Below are 25,347 nucleotides of genomic sequence, written 5' to 3' on the forward strand. Positions count from 1 at the left end.
AAATCCCCACTTCATAGATCTAAAAGACAGTAACATTTGGGCCCTCCAGCATCCAGGCCCCCCATGAAAACGGTGCTCACTTCTGCTCTTTCCTGGTCCTGAAGTGTGGTATCCATCTGTTTCCCAAGCCTGGTTCTCTGTTTTCACCTCTCCATCCATGAGCTTTGCATTTCCTATTTCTGGCCTTTTCTTGCAGTTATTATTATTGTTACTAATATTAAACTTTTTGGCTGTGACCTTGACTTCTCTGGATGAAGACTTGATTCACAGCCCATACTACACAGATATCCACAGCCTCAATTCCCCCAGCTTCAGCCCATCATTTAGGAAGACTTTTTCTGTACCTGTCCCATCTCACCTGCCTCAGATCTTATGGGAAGAGTCCTAAATATATATACAATTGAAACTTTGATGGACTAGGGTCTTAAGATCATGGGTTCAACATACAGTATTAGTTTTTTTCAATCTGTCCAAACTTTTAAAGACTTAATCTTTTCCTTATCTTTGTCAAGATTGCCACCTGGTGGTGAATTTTAGAACTTCATTGTTCTAGAAATTAGCCACAAGTTAGCAAAAGTAAGGTTAAAAGATGCTACCTTTGATTTCACCAGCAGTTTTGCGTTAATAACATGGAAGTATAGGCCATTAATCGCCCTGGTAGCCAAAGTCATATCACAGGGTTAGCTGATCCAGAAGTTATACAAGCCTTATAGACATTCCCTTACTTGCCTGGGACTCATGCCCTGATTCCCTGTAGGATTCCAGGTTGATTTTAATTACCTGATACTGGATCTGCTCTGGGAAGTAGTTCTTACTTAGACAGTGAGCATTTGCATCTACTGCAGAATCTTGGTGACTCCGAACATTGTATAGTGTCTTGTAAACTTTCACCAGTGTGTTAGTTCCCTCAGGTTGCCTTAACAAAGTACTACAAACTAGGTGGCTTATTAAATAACAGCAGTTTATTCCCTCACTGTTTGGGAGGCTAAAAGTCTGAGATAAGTATCAGCATGGCCAGTTCCTTCTGAGAGCTGCGAATAAGATTGTTCTATACCCCACCCCCACTATCATCTGGTGATTGCCTGGAAATCTCTGCATTCCTTGGCTGGTAGGAGCATCACCTTAGTCTGTGCCTTCATCTTCACACAGGGTCTATGTGTATGTCCAGATCTCACCTTTTTATAAGACCACCAGTCATATTGGATTAGGGTTCATGCTAGTGACCTCATCTTAACTAATTACATCTGCAGTAACCCTATATCCACATAAGATTACATCCGGAGGAACTGGGAGTTAGGTCTTCAACATACGAAACTAAGGGGGGCATGGTGCAACCCATAGCAACCATGTATCTCATTATACCTCCAGACTTCATTTCCGCCATGTTTTTCACAATTATTTGCTGCTCTTCCCTGCTGGACAGTTACATTTCTTTGCCCCACTGATGTGAAGCTTAGCTGTGAAATTGCTCTGCCCAATAAAATATGAAAAGAAGTGATGTGTGCACATCCTAACAGAACCTTTTAAGAGCCTCTTCCTTCTGCCATGAAACAGGCAGTGTTCAGGTGAAGGCTGTTTCATCAGCCTATGTCTCAGAATGACAGTGACACAGACCAGGGCAGCAGCTGAGCCTCAGTGGATATGTAGTATGAACAAGAAAACCTTTATGATTTTAGGCCACCAAGACTTTGGGGTCATTTATCACTGAAGCATAGATTAACTTTAGCTGACTGATACAGCTAACTGACACCATAAGTTCACCCTGTAATGTGAGTGAGGTTTTTTTAAAAAAAATTCATTCATCAGATAATTATTAAAAACTATGTGCTAGGCATAACTATATGTTGGACACTGTGATGGTGTCACCTTGGCTATGCCCTGGTACCCAGATATTTGCCAAACATCAGTCTAGGTATTGCTGTGAAGGTGTATTGTAGATGAGATTAACGTTTAAATCAGCAGGCTTTCAGTAAAGCCAATTACCATCCATAATATGGGTGGGCCTCATTCAGTGGAAGACCTTAAGAGGAAAAGACTGAGGTCCTCAAGGAAGAGAGAGTTCTTCTGACTCCAGTTGCAGCATCCGTTCTTCCCTGAGTCTCCAACCTGCTCTGCAGATTTCAGATTTGCCAGCCCTCACAAACACATAAGCCAGTTCCTTAAAATAAATGTATGTATAGCTCACATTTATTTCAATGTTTCATATTAGAAGTGTTTCAGTCTTTATAGTATAGTATACTATACTATACTATAGTAGTGTAGTAGTACAGAAGTATAGTAGTGTTTTTGTGACCAGAAATATGCTATAGAAACTGAACTCTTATTTATCTCAATTAGCCTATGGTAAAATTGGTCATGCTGTATATCATTTTGCTTAAAGCTGCAGTTTCCAAGAACCTATATGACACTTTTAAGTGATGACTTGCTGTACTGCATTTAATAGAAGCACATAGGAGAAGCACCTGACCCTGACTCGTAGAACCAAAGAAGGCTTTCAGGAGGGAGTGAAGTCGAATTTGAGAACTGCACTTGGCAAGTGGAATAGGAGTTAGCCAAGTGCAAGGAAGGGTGGTGGGGACCAGGAATTGGACTGAGTAGAGAACATGCACTCTCAACAAGGGCATGATCTCACCCAGGAGAAGAAAATGGGTGCTTGGCAGACAAGATAAATCTTAGCTATCACACTGTTTTGTCACCATCCAAAGCTCAATCCTATGTGACAAAATTGTATTCCTCTTAATATTTAATTGAGGGGAGGGAAGATGACTAGGAAAAAATTTCTAAGAAGGTCTCCTTAGGTGGGCAATAATAAAAAAAAAAATTGAGAAACATTGGTATAGAAAGAGCATTTGGGCATAGGAAAGATCACACATGAAACTACTGAAATGAGAGAGAACATAGACTATTTGAAAAATTAGAATGGGTGTGGCATAGAATTGGGAGGGAAGAGGAAGCAGGAAGAACAATGAGAGAAGAGGCCAGTCTAGAAACAAATTTTAAAGAAAATTAAACCTGAAAGTGCATTTCAACCTCAATTATCTAAATAATTTTAAGTAAAGTTGGACTTTGTGTCTAAATTGTCTACAGCACATCAAACTCACTTTTTTATGTATAAATCATCCTTTGTGTTTGTGGTCTCTACTGAATGAATTAAGCTTTAAACATTGTGTTAGAGATAGACAAGAGCATTTGTTAAGATAGTTATTTCAACCTATCATGCTAGAACTTGGTAGTTGTACAACGGTTGTCTCTAGAATGGCATCATGTTCAGGTGGGTAATTATAATGCTATTCCAGCAAGCTTTTTAACCTCTGGAGAATTTTCATGTGATTTACTTCACTGGAGTTTCAAAGACAAAATATGAGACTAAAAAAGGTATTTTTCTTGGTCCCATTATTTAGAATAGAATGAGAACAATGGTCTATTTAATAACCATTATCGTTATCTTCCCAGATTGAATTAAAATTACATTAATATTCCATTAGAAAATTCTTTGCAAAAATGCTGTCAATCATTTTTTTATCTCTACCAGCTTGTTAACAATGAACTCAAAGCTAATTCAATACTTTTGGGAGATAGTATAAAACTCAATTTTAGAATCTAAAGAACTAAAAAATTGTATGCTATGTGATAATTTTAATTCCTATTTTTCTACTACAGCCTTAGCTTGCTTGGTATTAGTAGGCTTATCCTAAATTTATAATATACTTTTAAGAGGCAACATTCTAGTAATATTTTTAGAAGGTCTTATTATATAAAACACAGTATAAAATTATATAATAGTTCTGAGTATGGATTCTGGAGTCAGACTGTCTGGGTTCAGATCCTGAGTTGAACCTGTTTGGGTTTAAATGTTACTAGCTTTCATAAACTTGAGCAGATGTGAAAAGTTGTGTGATCTTAACCTCTCTGTACCTCTGTACCTCATAGTTCTAACTATGTAATAGAACTACTACATATTTTTGTAAACATACAGTAATAATGAGTTCATTATGTAAAGCACTTAGAACAGTACCTAGGACATACTCAGTACTCAATAATGTTAGCAATAATTACGGAACCCCTTACTGAGTAGCTTTAAAACCATTTGTTGAGTCTTTCCTGTATGTCATACAAGGAACTTACTTGTGAAACTCTTAGTACATCTTACCTAAAATGATGTTCAGAGCATGGCTTAAGATATTTTTTGAAACTGACTTTTTAAATATTATTATTGTTCTCTTTACTACATTACAAGCCTTCAAATGGATTAGCTTTCTAGGGTAGGATGATACTTTTTGTTCTTAGGTGAGAAGATGAACATCTAAATTTCATTTTAAAAAGCATTCCTTCCAGCCAAGCATGGTAGGTCACACCTGTAATCCCAAACTTTGAGAGGCCAAGGTAGGAGGATCACTTGAGGCCAGGAGTTTGAGACCAACCTGGGCAACACCACAAGACCCTGTCTCTATAAAATATACAAACAAACAACAACAAAAAAAATAGTTTGGCACAGTAGGATATGCCTATAGTCCCACCTGCTCAGGAGACTGAGGCAGGAGGATCACTTGAGCCTGGACAGTTGAAGCTGCAGTGAGCCATGATCACACCACTGCATTCCAGCCTGGGCAACCACGTCTGAGAAAAAAAAAAAAAAAAAAAAGGCATTCCTTCAGTAGTAGGTGGGAGATGAATTCCTCTTCAGAATTTTGTGGAACTAAGATTTATGTTTATGGAACTACTATTTACATGGTAACAGTAGGGAAAAGGAAGAAGAGTGACCCATGATTTACTGGCTTTTAAAATTTTGACTAAGGCAATTCCTTTTCAATATTTATATATTTCAGAAAATGTCACTGAAATTCACAAATGCAAAACGGATTGAAGGACTTGATAGTAATGTGTGGTGAGTATCTTAAAATAAATAATAATTTAGTGAGGGTTTCCTACATATTTTCGTATCTTTAGATGGGAGTTTTTTTGCCTCATCCATGGTCTATAAATAAAGGTCCTCATTTAATTCATCCATTAAATGAAAATGGAAGGAAGTTAGCAATCCATATACTGAATTGTTCATTTGGCACATGTGCCATGCCCTGTGCTGGACACTGGACATATGGCAGAGAAAAGGACAAATGTTAATGCCCTCATGGAACTTAACTTCCAATCCGGGAACTTTTCTTATTAGTTCTGTTCTCTAATAGTTGATGAAAGAACTTAGCAGCAGCTGGAATTGTTGAGAAAATATATATATATGGTTAAAATATGGGTAGCGTGAAACTGAGGTTTGTAAGGGACATTGGGTTCATAAATTCAGCCATCATTCTATTTGGTAAACTGATTTGTGGTTGGTAAATTTTTGTTGGAAACTCATTTTTTAAAACCTATAGGGCTAAACTAGGGTCTTATTTGTCTGTTTTGTGGTAAGACGATAAGATGTAAAAAAGCAAAGTTTATAATTGTAGAACTTATTAATATTAGTATTTTTTTCAATCTTAGGATTGAATTTACCAAATTGGCCGCAGACCCTTCTGTTGTGAATCTTGGCCAAGGCTTTCCAGATATATCCCCTCCTACATATGTAAAAGAAGAATTATCAAAGATTGCAGCAATCGATAGCCTGAATCAGTATACACGAGGCTTTGTAAGTATATCAAGACCATATAGGCCGTGAGCTTTTATTTTATACGGGGGTGTGTGTCTGTGTGTGTGCATGTGCCCTTCTGTCATTCATATATAAGTGACTTTCTGGGACCAGCTGTCCCATTCTAGCAACCACAGAAACTTCTGCCCTTGCCCTATGTCCTGGGATGAGCCTTCGCCTACTTCCAGCCCCTCTACACTTTTCTTTCTTTTGGCCCTTACTTTACTGTTGCTCCAAGATAGGATCCTATGGCAACACGATAAGGAACAACATTCTCTTGAGACATGTCTTTTCTATCTCATCAACATTTATGCAGCCTCAGCACTGACCCTTTATTTAATATACTCTATATCCAACTAGCTACGTTTTTCCTCCTTGTGCCAGCTCACTCCCATCCTTCTGTAATGAAATGCCTAGGATAGCCAAAGATTTTCTAGATCAGATGTACCTTTGAACTGTAGACTTGTATCTGTTGTGCCAAAAGCCATACAATTATCATATGTCTGACCACTTGTCTTTTCCTTTTATGATATTGTGGGAAATGGGGAGGGGAATGGTATAGGAGGAAGCCTGTTTTTTGTCTTTTATAGTGGTCTAACTATAAAAATCCATAGAAGGGTTTTGCTTTGGGAATAGCACAGGGAAAAGCAGTGAAACTTACCTGTGTCACAGGGTTTGACACTGGTGAGAATCCCTGCTCATCACAGATCTCACTCCCTGGCCCACCCTACAGACCCCCATCTCAGACCTACTCAACATAACTCACTCCCCAGCCTATACAAATCCATAATGAAAGGCTAGAAACAAACCAACAATAGAGAAAATTAATGAAACCAAAAGCTGGTTCTTTGAAAAGATCAATAAGTAAAAGTTTTAGCTAGATTGACCAATAAAAAAGAGAAAACTCAAAGTACCATATGAAGAATGAAAGAAGGAATATCATTACTGATCATACAAACATGAAAGCAATAATAGGATAATATTATGGATAATTTTATGTCAGTACATTGACAACTTGGATGAAATGAACAGATTATTTAAAAGATACAAATTACCAAAACTGACACAAGGAGAGATGAAAAATGCAACTAGCCCTATGTCAATGAAAGAAAATGAATTTATAATTAAAGTCTTCCTGCAAACAAACCTCAATACCTAGATGGCTTATTAGTGAATTCTATCAAGCATTTAAGGAAGAACTATTAGGTCAGTGCAAAAGTAATTGCGGTTTTGCCATTAATTTTAATGACAAAAACCGCAATTACTTTCGCACAAACCTAATAATACCAGTTCTGCACACATTTATTCAGAAAGTGGAGCAGGATGAAAAACTTTTACTTATTGGTCAACAATTTTTGTAATTTGAAAAATAAAGAAATGCCTAATGGTTTTGTCTGACCTTTTAATCAGGGGTTTTGTATCAGGGTAATGCTGGTCTCATAAAATTAGTTTCAGCATTACCCTGATACAAAAACTGGTTTAAAAAATGCCAGCGAAAGAAATAAAGAAAACTCCAGTTCAATATCTCTCATGAACGTAGAAACAAAGATTATGAAATTTTAGCAAATCAAATCCAGATATGTGTGTGTGCATGTGTGTGTGCCTGTGTGTATAAAGATATAAAAAGTAATACATCCTGACCAAGTAAGGTTTACCATAGGAATGCAGGATTAGTTTTAATATCCAAAAATTAATCATTGCAATTATGCTATATTATCAGAAAAAAAAGATCATCTTACGTAGTATATATAGAAAATGCATCTGACAAAATTCAACCCTCATTTATAATAAAAGTTTTCAGCCAATTAGAAACAGAATGGAGCTTTCTCACTCTGATAAAAGGAATCTATGAGAAACCTACAGATTACACCTGTAGTGCACATAATATAGTAAGATTGAAAAGACAGCAAAGATGTCCACTCTGACCATTGTTATTCATCAGTGTACTGGAGTCCTGTGAGATATAAAGATACATAGATTAGAAAGAAGAAAAATGTAAACTCATTTTCAGAAAACATGATTGTGTACATAGAATATCCTAAGGAATTCTAAAAGAAAAAAAAAGCCTACTACAACTAATAAATGAATTGAGCAAGGTCACAGGACACAAAGCCAATATACAAAAATCAGTTGTATTTCTATATATTAAAATGAACAATTAGAAAGTAGAATTTTTTAAATACTATTTATAGTAGTATCCCAAAACACAAAACATTTAAGAATAAATTTTTAAAAATATATCCAAGATCTGTACAATGAAATCTATAAAACATTACTGAGAGAAATTAAGCAATACCTAAATAAATTGGGAATGATGTTCATGGATTGAGAGGCTAAATATTGTCTATGTCAGTTTTCCCAAATTGGTCTATAGCAGGGTTTTGCAATCTATGGCCTATGGACCCAATATGTCAAATTTTGTAAATAAAGTTTCATTAGAACACAACCATACCCACTTATTTATTAATATGTATATTCTAGTTTTTGTAAATACATAGGTATATACATGTCTATGTGTTTTTATATTGGTATAAGCACTGAGAGTGGTGTTGCACTATCACCAGGTTGTGGACATTCGTCACCTCAGGGGGATGGGAATGAAATAATATTGAGGAGCGATTGTAATTTTTATACATCTTTGCCTAGTTTTACTTATTACATGAAGCATAAATTATTTTTGTATTTAAATTTTTAGTTTTAAAAGCACAAACGCTTATCATTCTAAGAAATGTATATAGTGTTTATAGTTGCTTTTCAGATCTCCTTTTGCTAGAATTTGTTAGACCTGCTATTAAAGTAAAATTCAAAGGAACTCAGTTTATTGCTCCAGAGCCCAAAGTGCTTTCAAACAAAGGTACATGACCTGCACTTGCACTCTTACTCTCAAGGGATAGAAAATCAGGATGGTACTTCAAAAGCAAAATGAGGAGGTAGATGCTGGACAGAAAACAACAAGAAATATTGACTTAAATACCAAATAAAACAAGGAGGGGGAAAGGAAAAGGAAGAAAAAAAAGGAAGGAAGGGGAGAGAACCTAGAAGAGAACTTAGAGAGAGCTAATCCAGGAGTCTTCAGACCCCCTACTTGCCTCAGACTGTACCTTCATAATCCCTTCACTTCTCCTATGAAAGTAGTTACCTTGGATAACCACTGATCTCTTGACTGTCAGTGTGAGTAGTGTCTCACTTCCTTCTAACATTTGCTATCACATCAACACTAGTGTTCGTGTCGTTGGTGAATTTGTTTTTGTTCTCTCTCCCTAGTCCATTGGTTGGCATAACCATCTCTCCAGCAATCAGGAAGAGCCAAGGAGTGGGTATACAGTTAAAGTGGGTTTTTTTTACTTATTTTAACTGGGAAACAAATCCAACTCTTTTCAATATGATTTAATTACTGTCAAAAAATACAAATGGTTGATTTTTATTCAAAGCAAATACTTTGAAATTATATAATCCCAAACCCTTTATTTAGTAAGAAGTTTTAATCATTAGCAAGCCTTCATGACAAATAGTGTGGGAATACTCTAAATGTAGGAAATTTTAAAAAATTTATTGCCATTAAAAAATATAAATTTTCTTGGGGTAATTATAAACATCAAATCCAAATTTTAAAAATTCTTACATTTTAGAGCCATATTACCTCAAACAGTAGGTCCCATATTTAAATTCAAGGTTTTGTTCTTATTTTTAATCCAACAGGGCCATCCATCACTTGTGAAAGCTCTGTCCTATCTGTATGAAAAGCTTTATCAAAAGCAAATTGATTCAAATAAAGAAATCCTTGTGACAGTAGGAGCATATGGATCTCTTTTTAACACCATTCAAGCATTAATTGATGAGGGAGATGAAGTAAGTATATTAACATTATCGTAATACCCATATTAATCAATTATCATTTGTCCCACCTTTGAATCTTTTGCTTATATTATACTCTTTTCTCTTTTTATTTTTAATTATGTTTTAAGTATAATGCATGTACAGTAAAGTTCACAAATCTTAAATGTACAGCTGGATAAATTACTGTGTAAATTTCTGTGCAACTACAACCAGACAAAGATATAATACATTTCCAGTACCCAGAAAGCTTCTTTGTTCCTCTTCAGAGTCTATATTCTCCCAGAGGTAACTACTCTTCTGTCTTCTATTACCATAGCCTTGTTTTCACTGCTCTTTTACTTAATATGAATATAATTATACAGTGTATACTCTTGGGTCTAGATCCATTCATTTATTTTTGTGTCTGTGAGATTCATCCATTTTGTTGCATATAATTTATTCTTATTTTTATAGCCTATTTAAATAAGGGCAGATGGAAAGGACTAACACTGCCGGGGAAAAAGAATCTTTTGTTTTCATTGCTAAAATAACCTTTACTCTTAACTTGGTCTACAAGTTTTTGATCAATGTCTTTGTGTGCCCAGTAATTGTATAAGCCATCCCATGTGAGGATGTTTTTGTGTTTGTTTTTGTTTTTTTTGAGACGGAGTCCCACTTTGTTGCCCAGGCTGGAGTGCAGTGGCACGATCTTGGCTCACTGCAACCTCCACCTCACGGGTTCAAGTGATTCTCGTGCCTCAGCCTACTGAGTAGCTGAGATTACAGGCGCCCGCCACGAAGCCCAGCTAATTTTTGTATTTTTAGTAGAGATGGGATTTTGCCATGTTGGCCAGTCTGGTCTCGAACCCCTGACCTCAGGTGATCCGCCTGCCTCAGCCTCCCAAAGTGCTGGGATTACAGGCGTGAGCCACCACGCCCAGCTGAGAATGTATTAATATAATAGGAAGGTAAAATGATTTCTGCGATTTAGTACTGTGAGGTATGACCAACTTTTGCACCTACCTCAGTCATCTCTACCCGTATTTCCCATTAGCATTCCAATAGCCTTGCTTTAATACTTTTTGCCTCTTTCATTTATTCAGAAAATACTGAGGATCCAATATATGCTAAGCACTGTGAGATAGAAGATATTTTAAAGATAGATTCTATGCAGAAGGTGTTCCCTGTCTAGTAGAGAACACAGACTTGCAAATGGATTAAGAGGAACACTATGGTAGTGACAAAAGGAAGAGGTAATCACCTCTGCTAAGTCTGGAAAGCTCCAGAGAGACATTGCTTAAGCTGGAACTGCAGAACGAATATTTATCCTGATCTATATTGTTAACTTTCTTTAAACTCTCATAACCCTTTATCATACCACTTTTATGAAAGATGCCGCTATCTGCTTTGTGTTATGTTATTCTTTTACAACTTTGATTCCCTCCACTATTCCAGACAAGATGTTTAAGGAAACATGTTAAGGAAGTTCACAGTTTCATATACATAATCTCCTTTAATCCTATACATAGTTTTGTCTCATACTTCGATGTTGTTAATCCTTTGTTGCTTCTTTCTCTGCACTCTGTTGGGAGTATTATAAGGCTTAGCCCTTACTTTCTTTCCTCTATTCTTTCTTCCTTCATCAACTTATCTAGTATTTTGAAACCACATACATGTCACTTGCTATCATACTGACCTATTTATTGTTTCTTTATAGCATTTATTACTATCTGAAATTATCTAATGTCCTTATTTGTCTCTCCGTTCATTATAAGCCTCTCTCAGTAGGATATAAGTTCTAGGAGAACTTTATAGCTTTACTGCCAGCACCTAAAATAGTGAGGACGCAATAAATACTCTCAAAAAAAAAAAAAAAAAGAGAGAGAGGAATTGTTCACATCATAAAAGTGAAAAAATCAAGGCGAAGAGTAGCAGGTATATTTCTCCCACTCTACTGCCCTGCCTCTCCAATTTATTTTCCTTTATTGTGCTCTCACTTTGTATTAAGCTTTATATTTCCCACTAGAGTTACAAAGATAGGTTGTCTTAGTCCCTGAGAACTTCACAGATGAGGCTGAGTGTGGTGGCTCAGGCCTGTAATCCCAGCACTTTGGGAGGCTGAGGTAGGCAGATCACCTGAGGTTAGGAGTTTGAGACCAGCCTGGCCAACACGGCGAAACCCCATCTCTACTAAAAATACAAAAATTAACCGTGCTTTTGAGAAGAGAGAAACATCTTTACTCTCAAGATAATGCTTTTAAATTAGCACTTTATACCAGGGAACATTACAGTGTTCTCTTTCCACATAGCCTGCTGTCTGTCACTGCTTATACATCACTTATATTCTAGATTTTATTTTCTAATTTGAAATATGAAGAAATGCTTAATCGTTTTGCCTGGAATATCCCCTTGAGAATGTGATAGTCCCATTCTCCAGGTAAATCTACCTATGCATATATGAAATTTTATATGTAATTTCAAATACTCCCACTGCATGCTTATTTATAGATCTCCCTAAGATACCAAGGAGTCCAATTAAGACTACCTGGACAAGTTTGTCTCCGAGGTCTCTTCCCCTCAGATGTTAGCTCCACAAGGGCAAAGCCTGCCTTTTTCACTGCTGTATCCCAACACATAGTACAGTGCCTAGCCCATAGTAGGTACACAGTATTATTAACATGAATAAATGATTGAGAGGTTGTGATCTTATTTGCTTTTATTGCAGGTCATACTAATAGTGCCTTTCTATGACTGCTATGAGCCCATGGTGAGAATGGCTGGAGCAACACCTGTTTTTATTCCCCTGAGATCTGTAAGTTTGCCAGTATGGTTCATATGGCAAAGTTTCAAGACTTAAGAAGTCTTGAAAATACCAATTACTTTGTCATGATAAAGTTTCTACTTTGATTGCATTTGGAGATTTCCTGTATATCTCTATTTGTCTAGTTGTCTTTTTTAAATATTTTTAACATAAGTAATACACTAAGGTGAGTCACAAAATCTTCAGCTAGCCTTACAATATCAGACATGTTAACCACAGTTATAGCTAGTTCCTGTGAAGTAATATTAGCAGCAGTTAATGTTGACAGGGCTTATTTTTCAATTTAACAGGTGTGAGCATAAGACTTAGGTCTTCTTAGGCTCTTAAGCAGAACTACAGCCTAGTTATTTCTGTTTATCTTCTTTGTTAGTCTTTTTCTAGTTTTTTTTCTGTTCCTACTGCAGGAAAGCATTTGTTGGTAATTTATTCAGTTTCCTTTGCCATGACTTTCTTTGATGTTTTTTTCCTTATTAGGTTATTCATTTGTAAGACAGTAAACATGACTTAATTGAATTAAATTATATCTTCATTCTTCATGCTTAGAAACCTGTTTATGGAAAAAGATGGTCTAGTTCTGACTGGACATTAGATCCTCAAGAACTGGAAAGTAAATTTAATTCCAAAACCAAAGCTATTATACTAAATACTCCACATAACCCACTTGGCAAGGTAAGCAAGTCTCATCTCCTTATACAGTCTTCTGACCTATCATTTTCTCACATGTTGAATAATTGGCTGTGCTCTTTCCTTTATTATGTGTAGGTGTATAACAAAGAGGAACTGCAAGTAATTTCTGACCTTTGCATCAAATATGACACACTCTGCATCAGCGATGAGGTTTATGAATGGCTTGTATATTCTGGAAATAAGCACTTAAAAATAGGTACCAACTATAATACAGAGTCACATATCTAAATGTGTTTGGGCACATATGGAAGAACTGATTGGAAAGCATCCCAGACCAACTCTAAAACAGTCTTTGTAATGGGTATCTGTCTGTATGAACACTTAAAAATAGTATTTAAATGAGCAATACTTTAGTGAATTGATGAGTAGTTCAAAGGACAAAGAGTAAGAGATTTTGGATCATACTATAAAGCTATGACACCAGAGAAGTAGTTCTTTTGCCCATATATCCCTGGCTTCTTAGCAGAAATCCAGCAATTACTTGGTACATAAGACACAGGGAGCTTTCTTGTGCCTGAAAAGGTTCTAGACGGTCTGTGCTGAACAACTTTCCAAAATGCCAAGTCAACAGAAAGAAATTACAGGGGTAGTCACGTATGCTGCCTGGCCCTTGCTTGAGATTCAGCCATTACTACTGGGCTATCTCATGAATGCCGTAGTGTCTGCTGGGGTAGTCCAAACCATGTCAACTATAGGATTACAAACTGGGCTGCAACTTTTGGGTCTTCGCAACTCCCTTTCCTTTGCCTGGAAACACTTTTCCTCCAGATATCCACCTGACTCCAAATATCCTTCACCTCCTTCAGGCCTTTGTCCAATGTCAGTTTTCATGACCATCACATTGAAAATAGTTACACCTCTCCCTCCAGCATTTGCTTTGTCCTTTTTCTGTTTTGTTTTGTTTTTTCCTCTATAGTAAATATCAGAATCTATATATTTTACTTCTAAGCCGCAGTAATGGTGGGATTTTGTTTGTTTTAGTCTCCTCTGCATCCCCATTTTCCATAGAATCTTGTACATGGTAGAGAATTAGAAAGAAACTGTTGAATAAATGAAGATGAAAGATGAAAGATTAAGGGAAGGATGACTAAAAAATGTGGCAGAAATAGATAAATTTTAAAATTTAGGCCAGGTACAGTGGCTCATGCCTGTAATCCCAGCACTTTGAGAGGCTAAAGTGGGTGGATTGCTAGAGTCCAGGAGTTCAAAACTGGCCTGGGCAACATGGAGAAACCCCATCTCTACACAGAAATTCAAAAAATCAACCAGGTATGGTGGTCTGTGCCTATAGTCGCAGCTACTTGGGAGGCTGAGGTGGGAGGATCCCTTGAGCCCAGGCACCACGGCTCACTGCAGCCTCCATCTCCTGGGCTCAAGCAATCCTCCCACCTCAGCCTCCCAAGTAGCTGGGACTACAGGCACAGACCACCATACCCGGCTAATTTTTTTTAAGAAAAATAAAAATAAGAAATGTAATGCACTTATATATTAAATTGTTGCATTGTTGCATGTGCCATAATTAATCCTATAGTATATTACAAGTTGCTATAGAGATGGGAAGAGAAAGCAACTGTTTGAGGGGAATAAAAAAGGAGTGGCCAAAAGATAGAGAATTAGCTAAACAGAGAAATAGAAACTAAACTCCTAAAACATAAACTAGCATGTACTTAGACAAGGAGGTATGAAAGATCAAGATACACTTAAGAAAGGTAAATGATTATTGAAATTTTAAAAACAAAGAAGAAAGGTAAATAAGTTATTTAATTTTTTTTTTTTTTTTTGAGACAGATTCTTGCTCTGTTGCCCAGGATGGAGTGCAGTGGTGTGATCTCAGCTCATTGCAACCTCCGCCTCCTGGGTTCCAACAATTCTCCTGCCTCAGGCTCCCAAGTAGCTGGGATTACAGGTGCATGCCACCACGCCTGGCTAATTTACTTTTAGTAGAGATGGGGTTTCACCGTGTTGGCCAAGCTGGTCTCAAACTCCTGACCTCGTGATCCACCCACCTCAGCCTCCCAAAGTGCTGGGATTACAGGTGTGAGCCACCGTGCCCGGCCTTAATTTTTTTTTTTTTTAAGAGACAGGGTCTCGCTGTGTCACCCAGGCTGGAGTGCAGTGGCACAGAGCTCACTATAATCTCAAACTTTTGCTTTCAAGCAATCCTTCCACCTCAGCCCCCCAAATAGCTATGACTACAAGTCTGCACCCCCTCATCTGGCTAATTTTTTAAAAATTTTTGTAGAGATAGCATCTCACTATGTTGCTCGGACTGTTCTCAATCTCCTAGACTCAAGCAATCCTCCTGCCCTGGCCTCCCAAAGGGCTGTGATTACAGGCATAAGCCATAAAACCTCGCCTCAATTTGATTTATGAGGGTGTGTTTTAGTAACTGGCATAGATCAGGGTGGAAAACTAGGGTGATTCTAAAGGACTTTGAATATGAGATACAGTATAAACTTTGTTGAGGAGGTCAGTGGTTCTGAAACTTACTTTAGTGGTAGATCACCATGAAATCACAGTGTTCTACATCATGAAATGGTGATATTGTGAATTCCATCCTGAAAGTAATAGCAATTTTCCTAAAAGAAATTCAACAATTAGAAGCCAATATAAAAATCACACTTCTGTTCATACTTGTCCACAACAAAAAGCTATTGAAATAAACACATTTGAGTTTTTCTGATTTTGCCATTAATATGCATTTACTAAATGCTCATCTGTTTCACTATTGGAGCATCCACTATCAGATAAGTGGTAGTATTTGCTAAAGGCTTAAGAAAATTGTGTGGTAGAAAACTTAACATTGATTTTTTAAAATTCTGCACATTAATTTGATCACCAGAGTGCCAGTGAGCTTACTTTGAGAACTATTGCAAAAGGTGTAACAAAACAGGAGAAATGGTTCCATGACTAGATTTTTTTGTTTGTTTGTTTTACAAAGATGAGAGCCAGCCACAGAGGAGGGTCTTAAGCAAATCAGATAACCTAGCAGTGAAGATGGTACATCGGGGCTATTTAGAAACTTTAAAGTATAGCATTTGAAGGTGGGAAGAAAGCAAGCATGCTACTAAGATCTCTAGCCTGAACTACTCAGCAGTGATGAGACCTTTAACCAGAGTAAATATGGAGAGGAGCAGATTTGTACGGAAGGGCTGAGCAAAGGGAATTCCTGCTTCTCATGCTTTAAACTTGCTGAGTTTGGGTGTCTGTGGGACATAGAAGAATAGATATCTGGGGACAAGTGGAATTATAGGCCTGATCGTCAGAATCAAATTATAATGGGATATATTTTTGGCAGTCATCAAAATGTTGGTGGTAGCTGGACACATGGAAGAGAATGAATTTTCTCAAGGGGAATATATAAACAGAGAAGGCAGCCAGAGATTTGCAGGGTGTGACACCTTAATACACCAAAATGTTATCATGTGTTAAATTGTATCAGAGGCCACCATTGCCCATCTTGTTGGTGACCTCTGTCTCAAGTAATTTGAACTGTTTCCCAGTGGAAAATCAGATTAACATGAACAATTACTTTCTTGTTGTAATTAACTCAGTGTAGCAATATTCATCCCAAAAAATCAGTTTAGATCATCTTGAAATTTATTGTTTAGATCTACTCATTTTAAGCCCTTCAGGGTAAAGCATAACTGGTAACATTATTTACTAAAGATATGCAACAGTATTTACTAAAGATATGCAAGATGTATATTTTGCACTTAGATTTTTTTTATTTGCAGCAGCCCATAAAGTTTAAATAAGACCAAAAAATGGATACACTATTTCATTATTTAGAGAGTGCGATTTGTTTGCATTAAAACTTAGGTATTCTATCAAATACAATAGTCTTTGTTATATTAAAGATGCAAAATGGCTACAAAATGGCCATTACATCAATTTGCAAAGTGCAACAGTAGTCCTTTAATATATGATGTACACTTTACTTTAAAGGAAGTGATAATCTGCATTATACGTAGTTTAGATTTTCTCTGGTCAAATAGAAAAGTGGGGCATGTGTCATAGTGTTCTTTTGGAGTATTTTGGAAGACCAGAAATGTCTCAAAAGTAGAAGGGATATAATTATTTATATCAAATTTTAAAGTATTCCTTCTTCAAGTGGACATTCTAACTATTTTTCTCATTTATCTTTTTGGGTTTTGTCATATTCCACAGAGAATAAAATTATAACTTTTCTGATTTATATGCTTTTCCTACTGTTTCAAATTTAGCAGGTATTTCAGGGTAGACTGAAATTACTTATACATTGTTTTGGAAATTTCTGTAGCTGCCTTACATTTTAGTAGGCACTTTACTTGCTTATGAGCAGATTACTTCAAGAAAGCAGAAGCTTAGATTCCCGGAGATGAGCATTTATTTTCCCTTTGTGTGTACCAACACTCTAAGAACAATACAAGAGCCCCCGCTTGTGCTTCTGAAAAACAAGTGGAAAAACTTGTGGGTTGCATGGAAAGAACTTCACAACTAAATTACTTGAGGAATCCACAAAGCAGTATTGTGGGTGGCATTGTCAGAAGAGTGACAGAATGATAATTTACCAGTTATTACCAATGTCTAGCAAAATTTACAAACTCTTGCATTTTAGACCTCTAGACCTTTGTTACCTGTATTTTCTTAGCCCAAAATATCTTCATTCCCCTTCTCTGCCTGGCTACAGCCTATGTGGTCTTCTATGTCTCAGCTTAAGAATTACTGGCTGCAGAAAGCCACCCTCAACACCCTCTTCTATTCTTGCATCACCCTCCATGCCTCCTACTACAGCATTTACAATCACACTGCATTACAGTTGTCATTGTATGTGGCTCATGTCCCCACTAGACATTAAATTTTTTGAAGAATTGCATCTTATTCATTTTTGTTTCCTCTAGACCTTAGTCCTTAGCACCTGGTGGTTGCTAATGAATATTTGATGTATGAATGAATCAGTGTCTTTATTAAAGATGTTAATCAACTTGAAAACCATTATACAGCCAATTCACATTATTCTTGAGTTCTGTATTTGCAAATTTGCCTACTTCCTAAAATATATGTGTAATTCCAAAATCAATAAAGGGGAAATTTGAGTCACCCTACACACATTCCCAGTCGAGGTCAAACAAGGCAACATTATGCTTCTGTTTCAATTCACACTACAAGCAATTGTTCTCTGTACAGCGATTTTGCTGCTTAAAATGGCCCCCAAGCCTAGTGCTGAAGTGCTGTCTAGTATTCCTAAGTGCAAGAAGGCTGTGATGTTCCTTACGGAGAAAATATGTGTGTTTGATAAGTTTCATTCAGGCACAATGGCCATGAGGATATTAAAGAGTGATAGCTAAAAGGTACAGGGCTTCTTCTGGGATGAAAAAAGTGTTCTGAAATTGGTTATGGTGATAGTTGCACAGATCTATAGATATACTAAAAAAATCACTGAATGGCATACTTTAAATTGGTGAATTTATGGGATTTATATCCCAATAAAGTTGTTAGCAAAACACACGCACATACACACACACATGCACACACACACACACATGTGCACACATGATTACTGGGTCCCACTCCCAGAGTTTCTGATTCAGTAGGTCTGGGATGAGGCCCAGTGATTTGCCTTTCTTACAAGTTGCCCAGTGATGCTGATATTGCTAGTGTGAGATCACATTTTAAGAGCCATTGCTCTAGGAAGCCTGGAGAAATACACTCAGAAAATAGGCAAAATAAAGGGGCCTAAACAATAATCAGGATCACAACCTAAGCCCTGCCACTGGCCTATTATATTGAACCTGCAGTCACTGCTAACATTGAACACTGAATGCCACAGCTCCTGTGACAGCTGCCACTTAAGGCAGTCTGGAACACTGCCTGCTGGTGCCCCTGACACTCCTGCCCCAGAACTAATTTTAAAATTATTAAATCTATTTATATACTCTTTTGGTGCAACATTACAGTATTGTAAACTTTTCATCTGTGTTTTGCATTAAAGTTACATTATCTAAAAAAAACTAGAAATAACTATACTGGCTAAATTATAACACACTTATTTTCATTGAATTTGTGTATCTTTGTTATGTTTTTAGATTATACTAAATGTGATTAATTGGAAAATAATATTGACCCTTTTTTCCTCCTCTGTTTAGCTACTTTTCCAGGTATGTGGGAGAGAACAATAACAATAGGAAGTGCTGGAAAGACTTTCAGTGTAACTGGCTGGAAGGTAAGATGAGTCAGAATTTAATTGCTTAAAAATAGGCCTGTATATTATTTATTTTTTGTTGAGTGGTTTGTGTTTTAAATGCTGGCCAGGCATGGTGGCTCATGCCTGTAATCCCAGCACTTTGGGAGGCTAAGGCAGGAGGATCACTTAAGGCCAGGAGTTCAAGACCAACCTTGGCTACATGGTGAGACCCTGTCTCTAAAAATACATTTTTAAAAAATTAGCCAGGCCCGGTGGTGCATGCCTGCAGTCCCAGCAACTTGGGAGGCTGATATGGGAGGATCACTTGAGCTCAGGAAGTTGAGGCTGCTGTGAGCTGCGCTCCAGCCACTTGGAGACAGAACAAGACCATCTTTAAAAAAATAATGAAATAAATAAGTAAACAGATAAATGGATCATTGCATACATATTCAGTTTATATAGATTTTTATACCTGGTGATCTTTGCTTATCTCTTGACTTATTTGGCTTTCATGTTGAGTTTTATCCTTTTTGAGACCTAATTATTTCTTTAAAAGTAAGAAAAATTAGGTCATTTTCCCTTTTATAAGTGATCAACTAATGACACCTTTTTCTTCGCAAAAAAGTGTTCAGATTGCTGCATATTAACATAAAAGGAGAAAAATAATAGTAGCTAATATTTTGGCAGGTTCTAAATATATACCAGGTTCTAAATGTTTTACATATACTAATTCCTTTCATTCTCATAACCACACTATAAGGTGGGTATGATTAGTATCCTCATTTTACAGATGACAGAGCTAAAGCACAGAGGAGTTAAATGACTTGCCTGAGATTACCCAGCTAATAAATTCAAGCCAGTACAGGAAGTCTGGCTCCAGAATTCATGCACTTAACCACTGTATTATTTATTACAATAATTTATCCAGTTAAAACCCAATTCTCTTCCAGCCTCACCTATCCTGAACATGGGTGAGAAGCAGGGAGCATTGGCCGGGCGTGGTAGCGCACGCCTGTAATCCCAGCACTTTGGGAGGCCGAGGCGGGTAGATCACCTGAGGTCAGGAGTTCTCAACCAGCCTAACATGGTGGAACCCCATCTCTACTAAATACAAAAAAATTAGCTGGGCGTGGTGGCGCATGCCTGTAATCCCAGCTACTTGGGAGGCTGAGACAGGAGAATCACCTGTACCTGGGAGGCGGAGGTTGAGTGAGCCGAGATCCGGCCATTGCACTCTAGTCTGGGCAACAAGAGCAAAACTCCGTCTCAAAAAAAAAAAAGAAAAGAAAAGAAGAAGAAGGAGGGAGCATCAAAACAAAAATTAGGCCTGGAGAATCAAGTCTGTATGTTTTAATTACGAGTCCCTTAGGCCCTCTTTCAGAGTTACTTTAATCTGTAATTCAAACAAGCTTTGTTACCAGTTTTTAATCTTCCAGAATATCAGAAGTAGCAAATTAGAAGAAAGGAAAAGGCTAATAATGATTGCCGGCTGTTTACCTTCAGAAAGGCAGAGCTTAGTGATGAAAGCAGAGTTTAATGACTCCATTTGGAAGCTGTTCCTTGAAAAGAACACCATTGAAATGATTCTAAGTACTAATACTGTACTACTTTCATAGTGTGAACTTTTTTTTTTTTTTTTTTTTTTTTGAGATGGAGTCTCACTCTGTTGCCCAGGTTGGAGTGCAGTGGTGTGATCTCAGCTCACTGCAACCTCTGCCTCCTGGGTTGAGGTGACTCTCCTGCCTCAGCTTCCCAAGTAGCTGGGATTACAGGTGCCCACCACCATGCCCAGCTAATTTTTTTGTATTTTTAGTAGAGACAGCATTTCACCATGTTGACCAGGCTGGTCTTCAACTCCAAACCTCAAGTGATCCACCCACCTCGGCTTCCCAAAGTGCTGGGATTACAGGTGTGAGTCATCATACCCAGCCAACATTTTAGGATTGTATATATTTAACAATTGCACTAAGTTTAAACTGCTGTCTCAGATTTGTTATATACAATTAGATTTTCTGAAATCTTTTATCTTTTCCTTTCCCAGCTTGGCTGGTCCATTGGTCCAAATCATTTGATAAAACATTTACAGACAGTTCAACAAAACACGATTTATACTTGTGCAACTCCTTTACAGGTAAGTGTTATAGTAACTCAGGGTAGAAGCATTGTCTTTTGGTGAAGGTATTACTTTTATATTGCATATTTGAATTGACTTAATTCTCTTTCTATCCTTCTGTTGCAGGGCCTTCTAATATAATTTGGAATTTGGGGAGCAGATACATATTCACTGTTATCAAGCATGGTTTGGGTTTTTTTTTTAAACACAATTTTAGCTGTGTTAAACATTGCTGGCAGGAATCTAAAGTGCTACAAATTCTGTGAAGGACAATGGCAACACCAAACAAAATTACACATGTGTTTGCCCTATGAAAGCAATCCATCTTCCAAGAATTTACCCTAAAGTTGTGTTTTAGTCCATTCTTGCACTTAGGTAAAGAAATACCTGAGACTTAGTAATTTATAAAGAAAAGAGGTTTACTTGGCTCATGGTTCTACAGGCTGTACAGAAAGCATAGTGGCTTCTGCTTCTGGAGAAGCCTTAGAAAACTTACAATAATGGTGGAAGGCAAAGAGGAAGTAGGCATGTCTTACAGGGCTGGAGCAGGAGGGAGAGAAGTGGGGAGGTGCAACACACTTTTAAACAACCATATCTCACAATAACTCACTATCATGAGAACAGCATCAAGGGGATGGTGCTAAACCATTCATGAGAAACCACTCCCATGATCCAATCACCTCCCACCAGGCCCTACCTCCAACATTGAGGATTACAACTGGACACTAGATTTGGATGAAGACACAGATCCAAACCATATCAAGCTATCTGCACATGTAAGAAGTTATGTACTTACCTGGCTATTCATTGCAGATGATTGAGGATAATCCATTATCATCTACAGACAATTGATTACATAAGCCATGATCTCTCCAAACATTGAAATGTTATATGACCATATTAAGTTTCCTACTGGTGCTATAACAAATTACCATAAACTTAGTGACTTAAAACAACACAAATTTATTATCCTACGGTTCTTCAGCTCAGAAGTCAGAAATGGGTCTTAAAGGGCTAAAATCAAGGTGCTGGCATTGCTGTGTTCCTTCTGAAGGCTCTAGGAGAGTCTATCCTCTGCTTCCGTCAACACATTTCCTGTGGCTTCAACCCTCCTGCCTCCCTTTTTCCCTTATAAGCACCTTTGAGATAACATTGGGCCCAATGGATAATCTGTCCAATTAATTAAGGATAATCTCCTTAATTTCAATCACATCTGCAAAGTCCCTTTCACCATGCAAGGTAACATATTTACAAGTTCTGGGTTTTAAGACCTAGATGTCATTGGGACCCATTACTCTGTCTACTGGCTGCTGAAGAGAAAAGAAACAAGAAAGAAAATAGGGAAATACTATAATTACTGTACTGAGATAAAAAAGATTTCTAGAATACATCATAAAGTAAAAAAGAAAAACTATTTAAATATTATTTAATATTTAATATTTTTAATATTTATTATGGAAATAGGGATTTAGTTACCATCATTCTATGGATAATCAAAATGCTGAAAAAAATAGTATTTTTCTAGAAGGCAGCTAAAAGGGCAAAAGAACCAGGCACAATGGCTCACGCCTATAATCCCAACACTTTGGGAGGCCAAGGTGGGCGGATCACCTGAGGCCAGGAGTTCGAGACCAGCGTGGCCAACATGGCAAAACCCCGTCTCTACTAAAAGTACAAAAATTAGCTGGGCATGGTGGCAGGCGCCTGTAATCCCAGCTACTCAGGAGGCTGAGGCAGGAGAATTGCCTGAATCCAGGAGACAGAGGTTGCAGTGAGCTGAGATCGTGTCACTACACTCCAGCCTGGGCAACAAGAGCACGACTTCGTCTCAAAAAAAAAAAAAAGGAAAGAAAAAAAAGATGTTGATAGATATGAAGAAGAAAGATAAAATAGGGAAGAGGAAGGATGTAAAGCTCCAGGTGGGAGATATACAGAGTTTAATAGGGTAATCTTTGAAAGCCTCCCTGATAAGGTAACATTTGAACAACTAACTGAAGGGGATTAAGCAGCCACATGGTTACCTAGAGAAAAACCCCTTTGGACAGAGAGAACAAGCGGAAAGGCCCGGTGGTAGACAGCCTGGCTGGCATGTTAATATCAGAGAACAGCACAGAGACTGGAATGGAATGATTGAGAGAAGAGTAGGAAAAGCTAAGATCAGAGAGGTAGCTGGGAGTCCAATGGAGCTGGGGCATGCATGTCACTGTAAGGACTGAGTGAGATAGGAAGTCACTAGAGAGTTTTGAGCTCAGGAGTGACTTGGTCTGGCTTGTGTTAGCAAATGGACTCTGACTGCCTCATTGAGTGAGAAAGCTGTTACAGTGATCCAAGAGAGAAATGCCAGTGCATTGAACAAAGATGGGGGTGGTAGAAGCAGTAAAAAGTGATTGGACTCTGAATATATTTTGAAAGTAGAGCCAACATTATTTGTCAATAGGTTACATATGGGATACGTGAAAAAGAAAGGAGTCCAGGATAATGCTGTAGTTAGGATGGATGTTTATGTCTCCTTATACTTGGAATTTTCTAAGGCAGTATCTCCTATAGTAAATGAACAAGTTGCCAAGAGAAAAAAAAAAAGATATAGCTAAGAATGCAGGACATCTTTTTCTGAACACTCTTATTCTCCATTTCAGCTAGGTGCTCTGTTTTGTCCTGGGACAACCATGTTTGGTTCCAGGAAACCACAGATTTCCAGGCTAAGGCAATCGATCCTTATTTTCCAAGATTTTGTAGTACTGGAGATTTATTACTAATTCTGTTTTACTGCATTCTTTTGGCATAAAATCTCTGTGATCTTGCCCCTCTCTGTCTCCAGTCTCATCTCTTGCCACACAGTCTCTCTTACCTGCCTGGTCCTTAATGTCTTAGTTGGACTGGGTGGCTTATAAACAACAGAAATTTATTTCTCACTGTTCTGGAGGCAGCAAAGTCCAAGATAAGGCACCAGCAGATTTGGTGTCTGGTGGGGACATGCTTCTTCATGGATGGTGCCTTTTGCTGTGTCCTTACATGGTGGAAGGAGCAAGCTAACCCTCCTTTGTAAGGGCGCTAATCCTGTTCCTGAGGGCTCTACCTTTCTGCCCTAATCACCTCCTAAAGGCCCCACCTCCTAATACCATCACCTTGGGGTTTACGATTTTAATATATGAATATGAGAGTGGGCACAAACATTCAGTCCACTGTACTTAACAACATTGGCTTTTTCCTTGGCCCGGTTTGCTGTCCTGGCTCTTGAAGAAAGATAGAGGAATTACTGTAGATGTTCCAGAAACTCATTTCTAGTCCCTCTTACACTTTGACCAACTTCCTGGCATATGAATAATTCCAGCAAGGATTTCCACACCTATGGAAAATAAGAAAGGCACATTTCTCCTTTGCACAGTAGGTGAGCTTTCATTTCCACTCTGTCCCCAAATGTAATGGTGAGAGGCTGACTACTCTCTCGTTGTTCTTCTGACTTAGATTTAGCAAGTCATTCTACAACTCACCTCAGCAGAAAATATCTTAATGTCTTTTTGTTTCCAAGCAAGCCACCTTTAAGTAACAGCTCTTTTTCAATTTGAATTTTCAGGACTCCTTCTCAGTTCTTCACATGAGATTTAATCATTTAGGTATAACTGATTCCTCCATTAACCTATAGAGTTTAATATAGGTTCACAGGAATTCAACTGTTATTTCCTGAGTGACTTCTTTGCCAATAATTTTACTCAGATCATCTCTATTTATTATACCAATAAACTAAGCAATAAATAACATTGCCATATTCCTTTTCATATTTTTTGATTCTTAACAAACAGGAAGCCTTGGCTCAAGCTTTCTGGATTGACATCAAGCGCATGGATGACCCAGAATGTTACTTTAATTCTTTGCCAAAAGAGTTAGAAGTAAAAAGAGATCGGATGGTACGTTTACTTGAAAGTGTTGGCCTAAAACCCATAGTTCCTGATGGAGGATACTTCATCATCGCTGATGTGTCTTTGCTAGGTTTGTAAAGGCTTTTACTATTTCAACTATACGGAAACTTATGTGTGAAATTATCTCAGAATTATGGAGAAAAGATTGGTGTCAAAGCCACAGCAGCATTTTATCTGTGGAGAAGGATGGATTTTTGCAATGTC

At 37.6% G+C, this 25,347-nt stretch overlaps 1 protein-coding gene across 5 annotated transcripts in view; it reads left to right on the plus strand.

Annotated features, from left to right (window-relative positions):
* The window catches only part of KYAT3 (kynurenine aminotransferase 3), a 77,981-nt gene that overhangs the window by 24,323 nt on the left and 28,311 nt on the right, over positions 1 to 25,347 (plus strand). For all 5 annotated transcript variants that reach the window (XR_004664695.3, XR_004664694.3, XR_008626368.2 and 2 more), the window contains exons 3-11: positions 4,827 to 4,885; positions 5,479 to 5,623; positions 9,323 to 9,472; positions 12,165 to 12,251; positions 12,804 to 12,929; positions 13,023 to 13,143; positions 19,076 to 19,152; positions 21,155 to 21,244; positions 25,027 to 25,213. Coding sequence is in view for 2 of the 5 variants with exons in the window: in XM_003808390.5 (XP_003808438.4) it covers positions 4,827 to 4,885; positions 5,479 to 5,623; positions 9,323 to 9,472; positions 12,165 to 12,251; positions 12,804 to 12,929; positions 13,023 to 13,143; positions 19,076 to 19,152; positions 21,155 to 21,244; positions 25,027 to 25,213 (1,042 nt within the window). In the remaining 3 variants the exon portion in view is untranslated. The remainder of the gene's footprint in view (positions 1 to 4,826; positions 4,886 to 5,478; positions 5,624 to 9,322; positions 9,473 to 12,164; positions 12,252 to 12,803; positions 12,930 to 13,022; positions 13,144 to 19,075; positions 19,153 to 21,154; positions 21,245 to 25,026; positions 25,214 to 25,347) is intronic.

The sequence above is a fragment of the Pan paniscus genome, chromosome 1, assembly GCF_029289425.2.
Source record: "Pan paniscus chromosome 1, NHGRI_mPanPan1-v2.0_pri, whole genome shotgun sequence".
NCBI classification, from domain to species: Eukaryota; Metazoa; Chordata; class Mammalia; order Primates; family Hominidae; genus Pan; species Pan paniscus.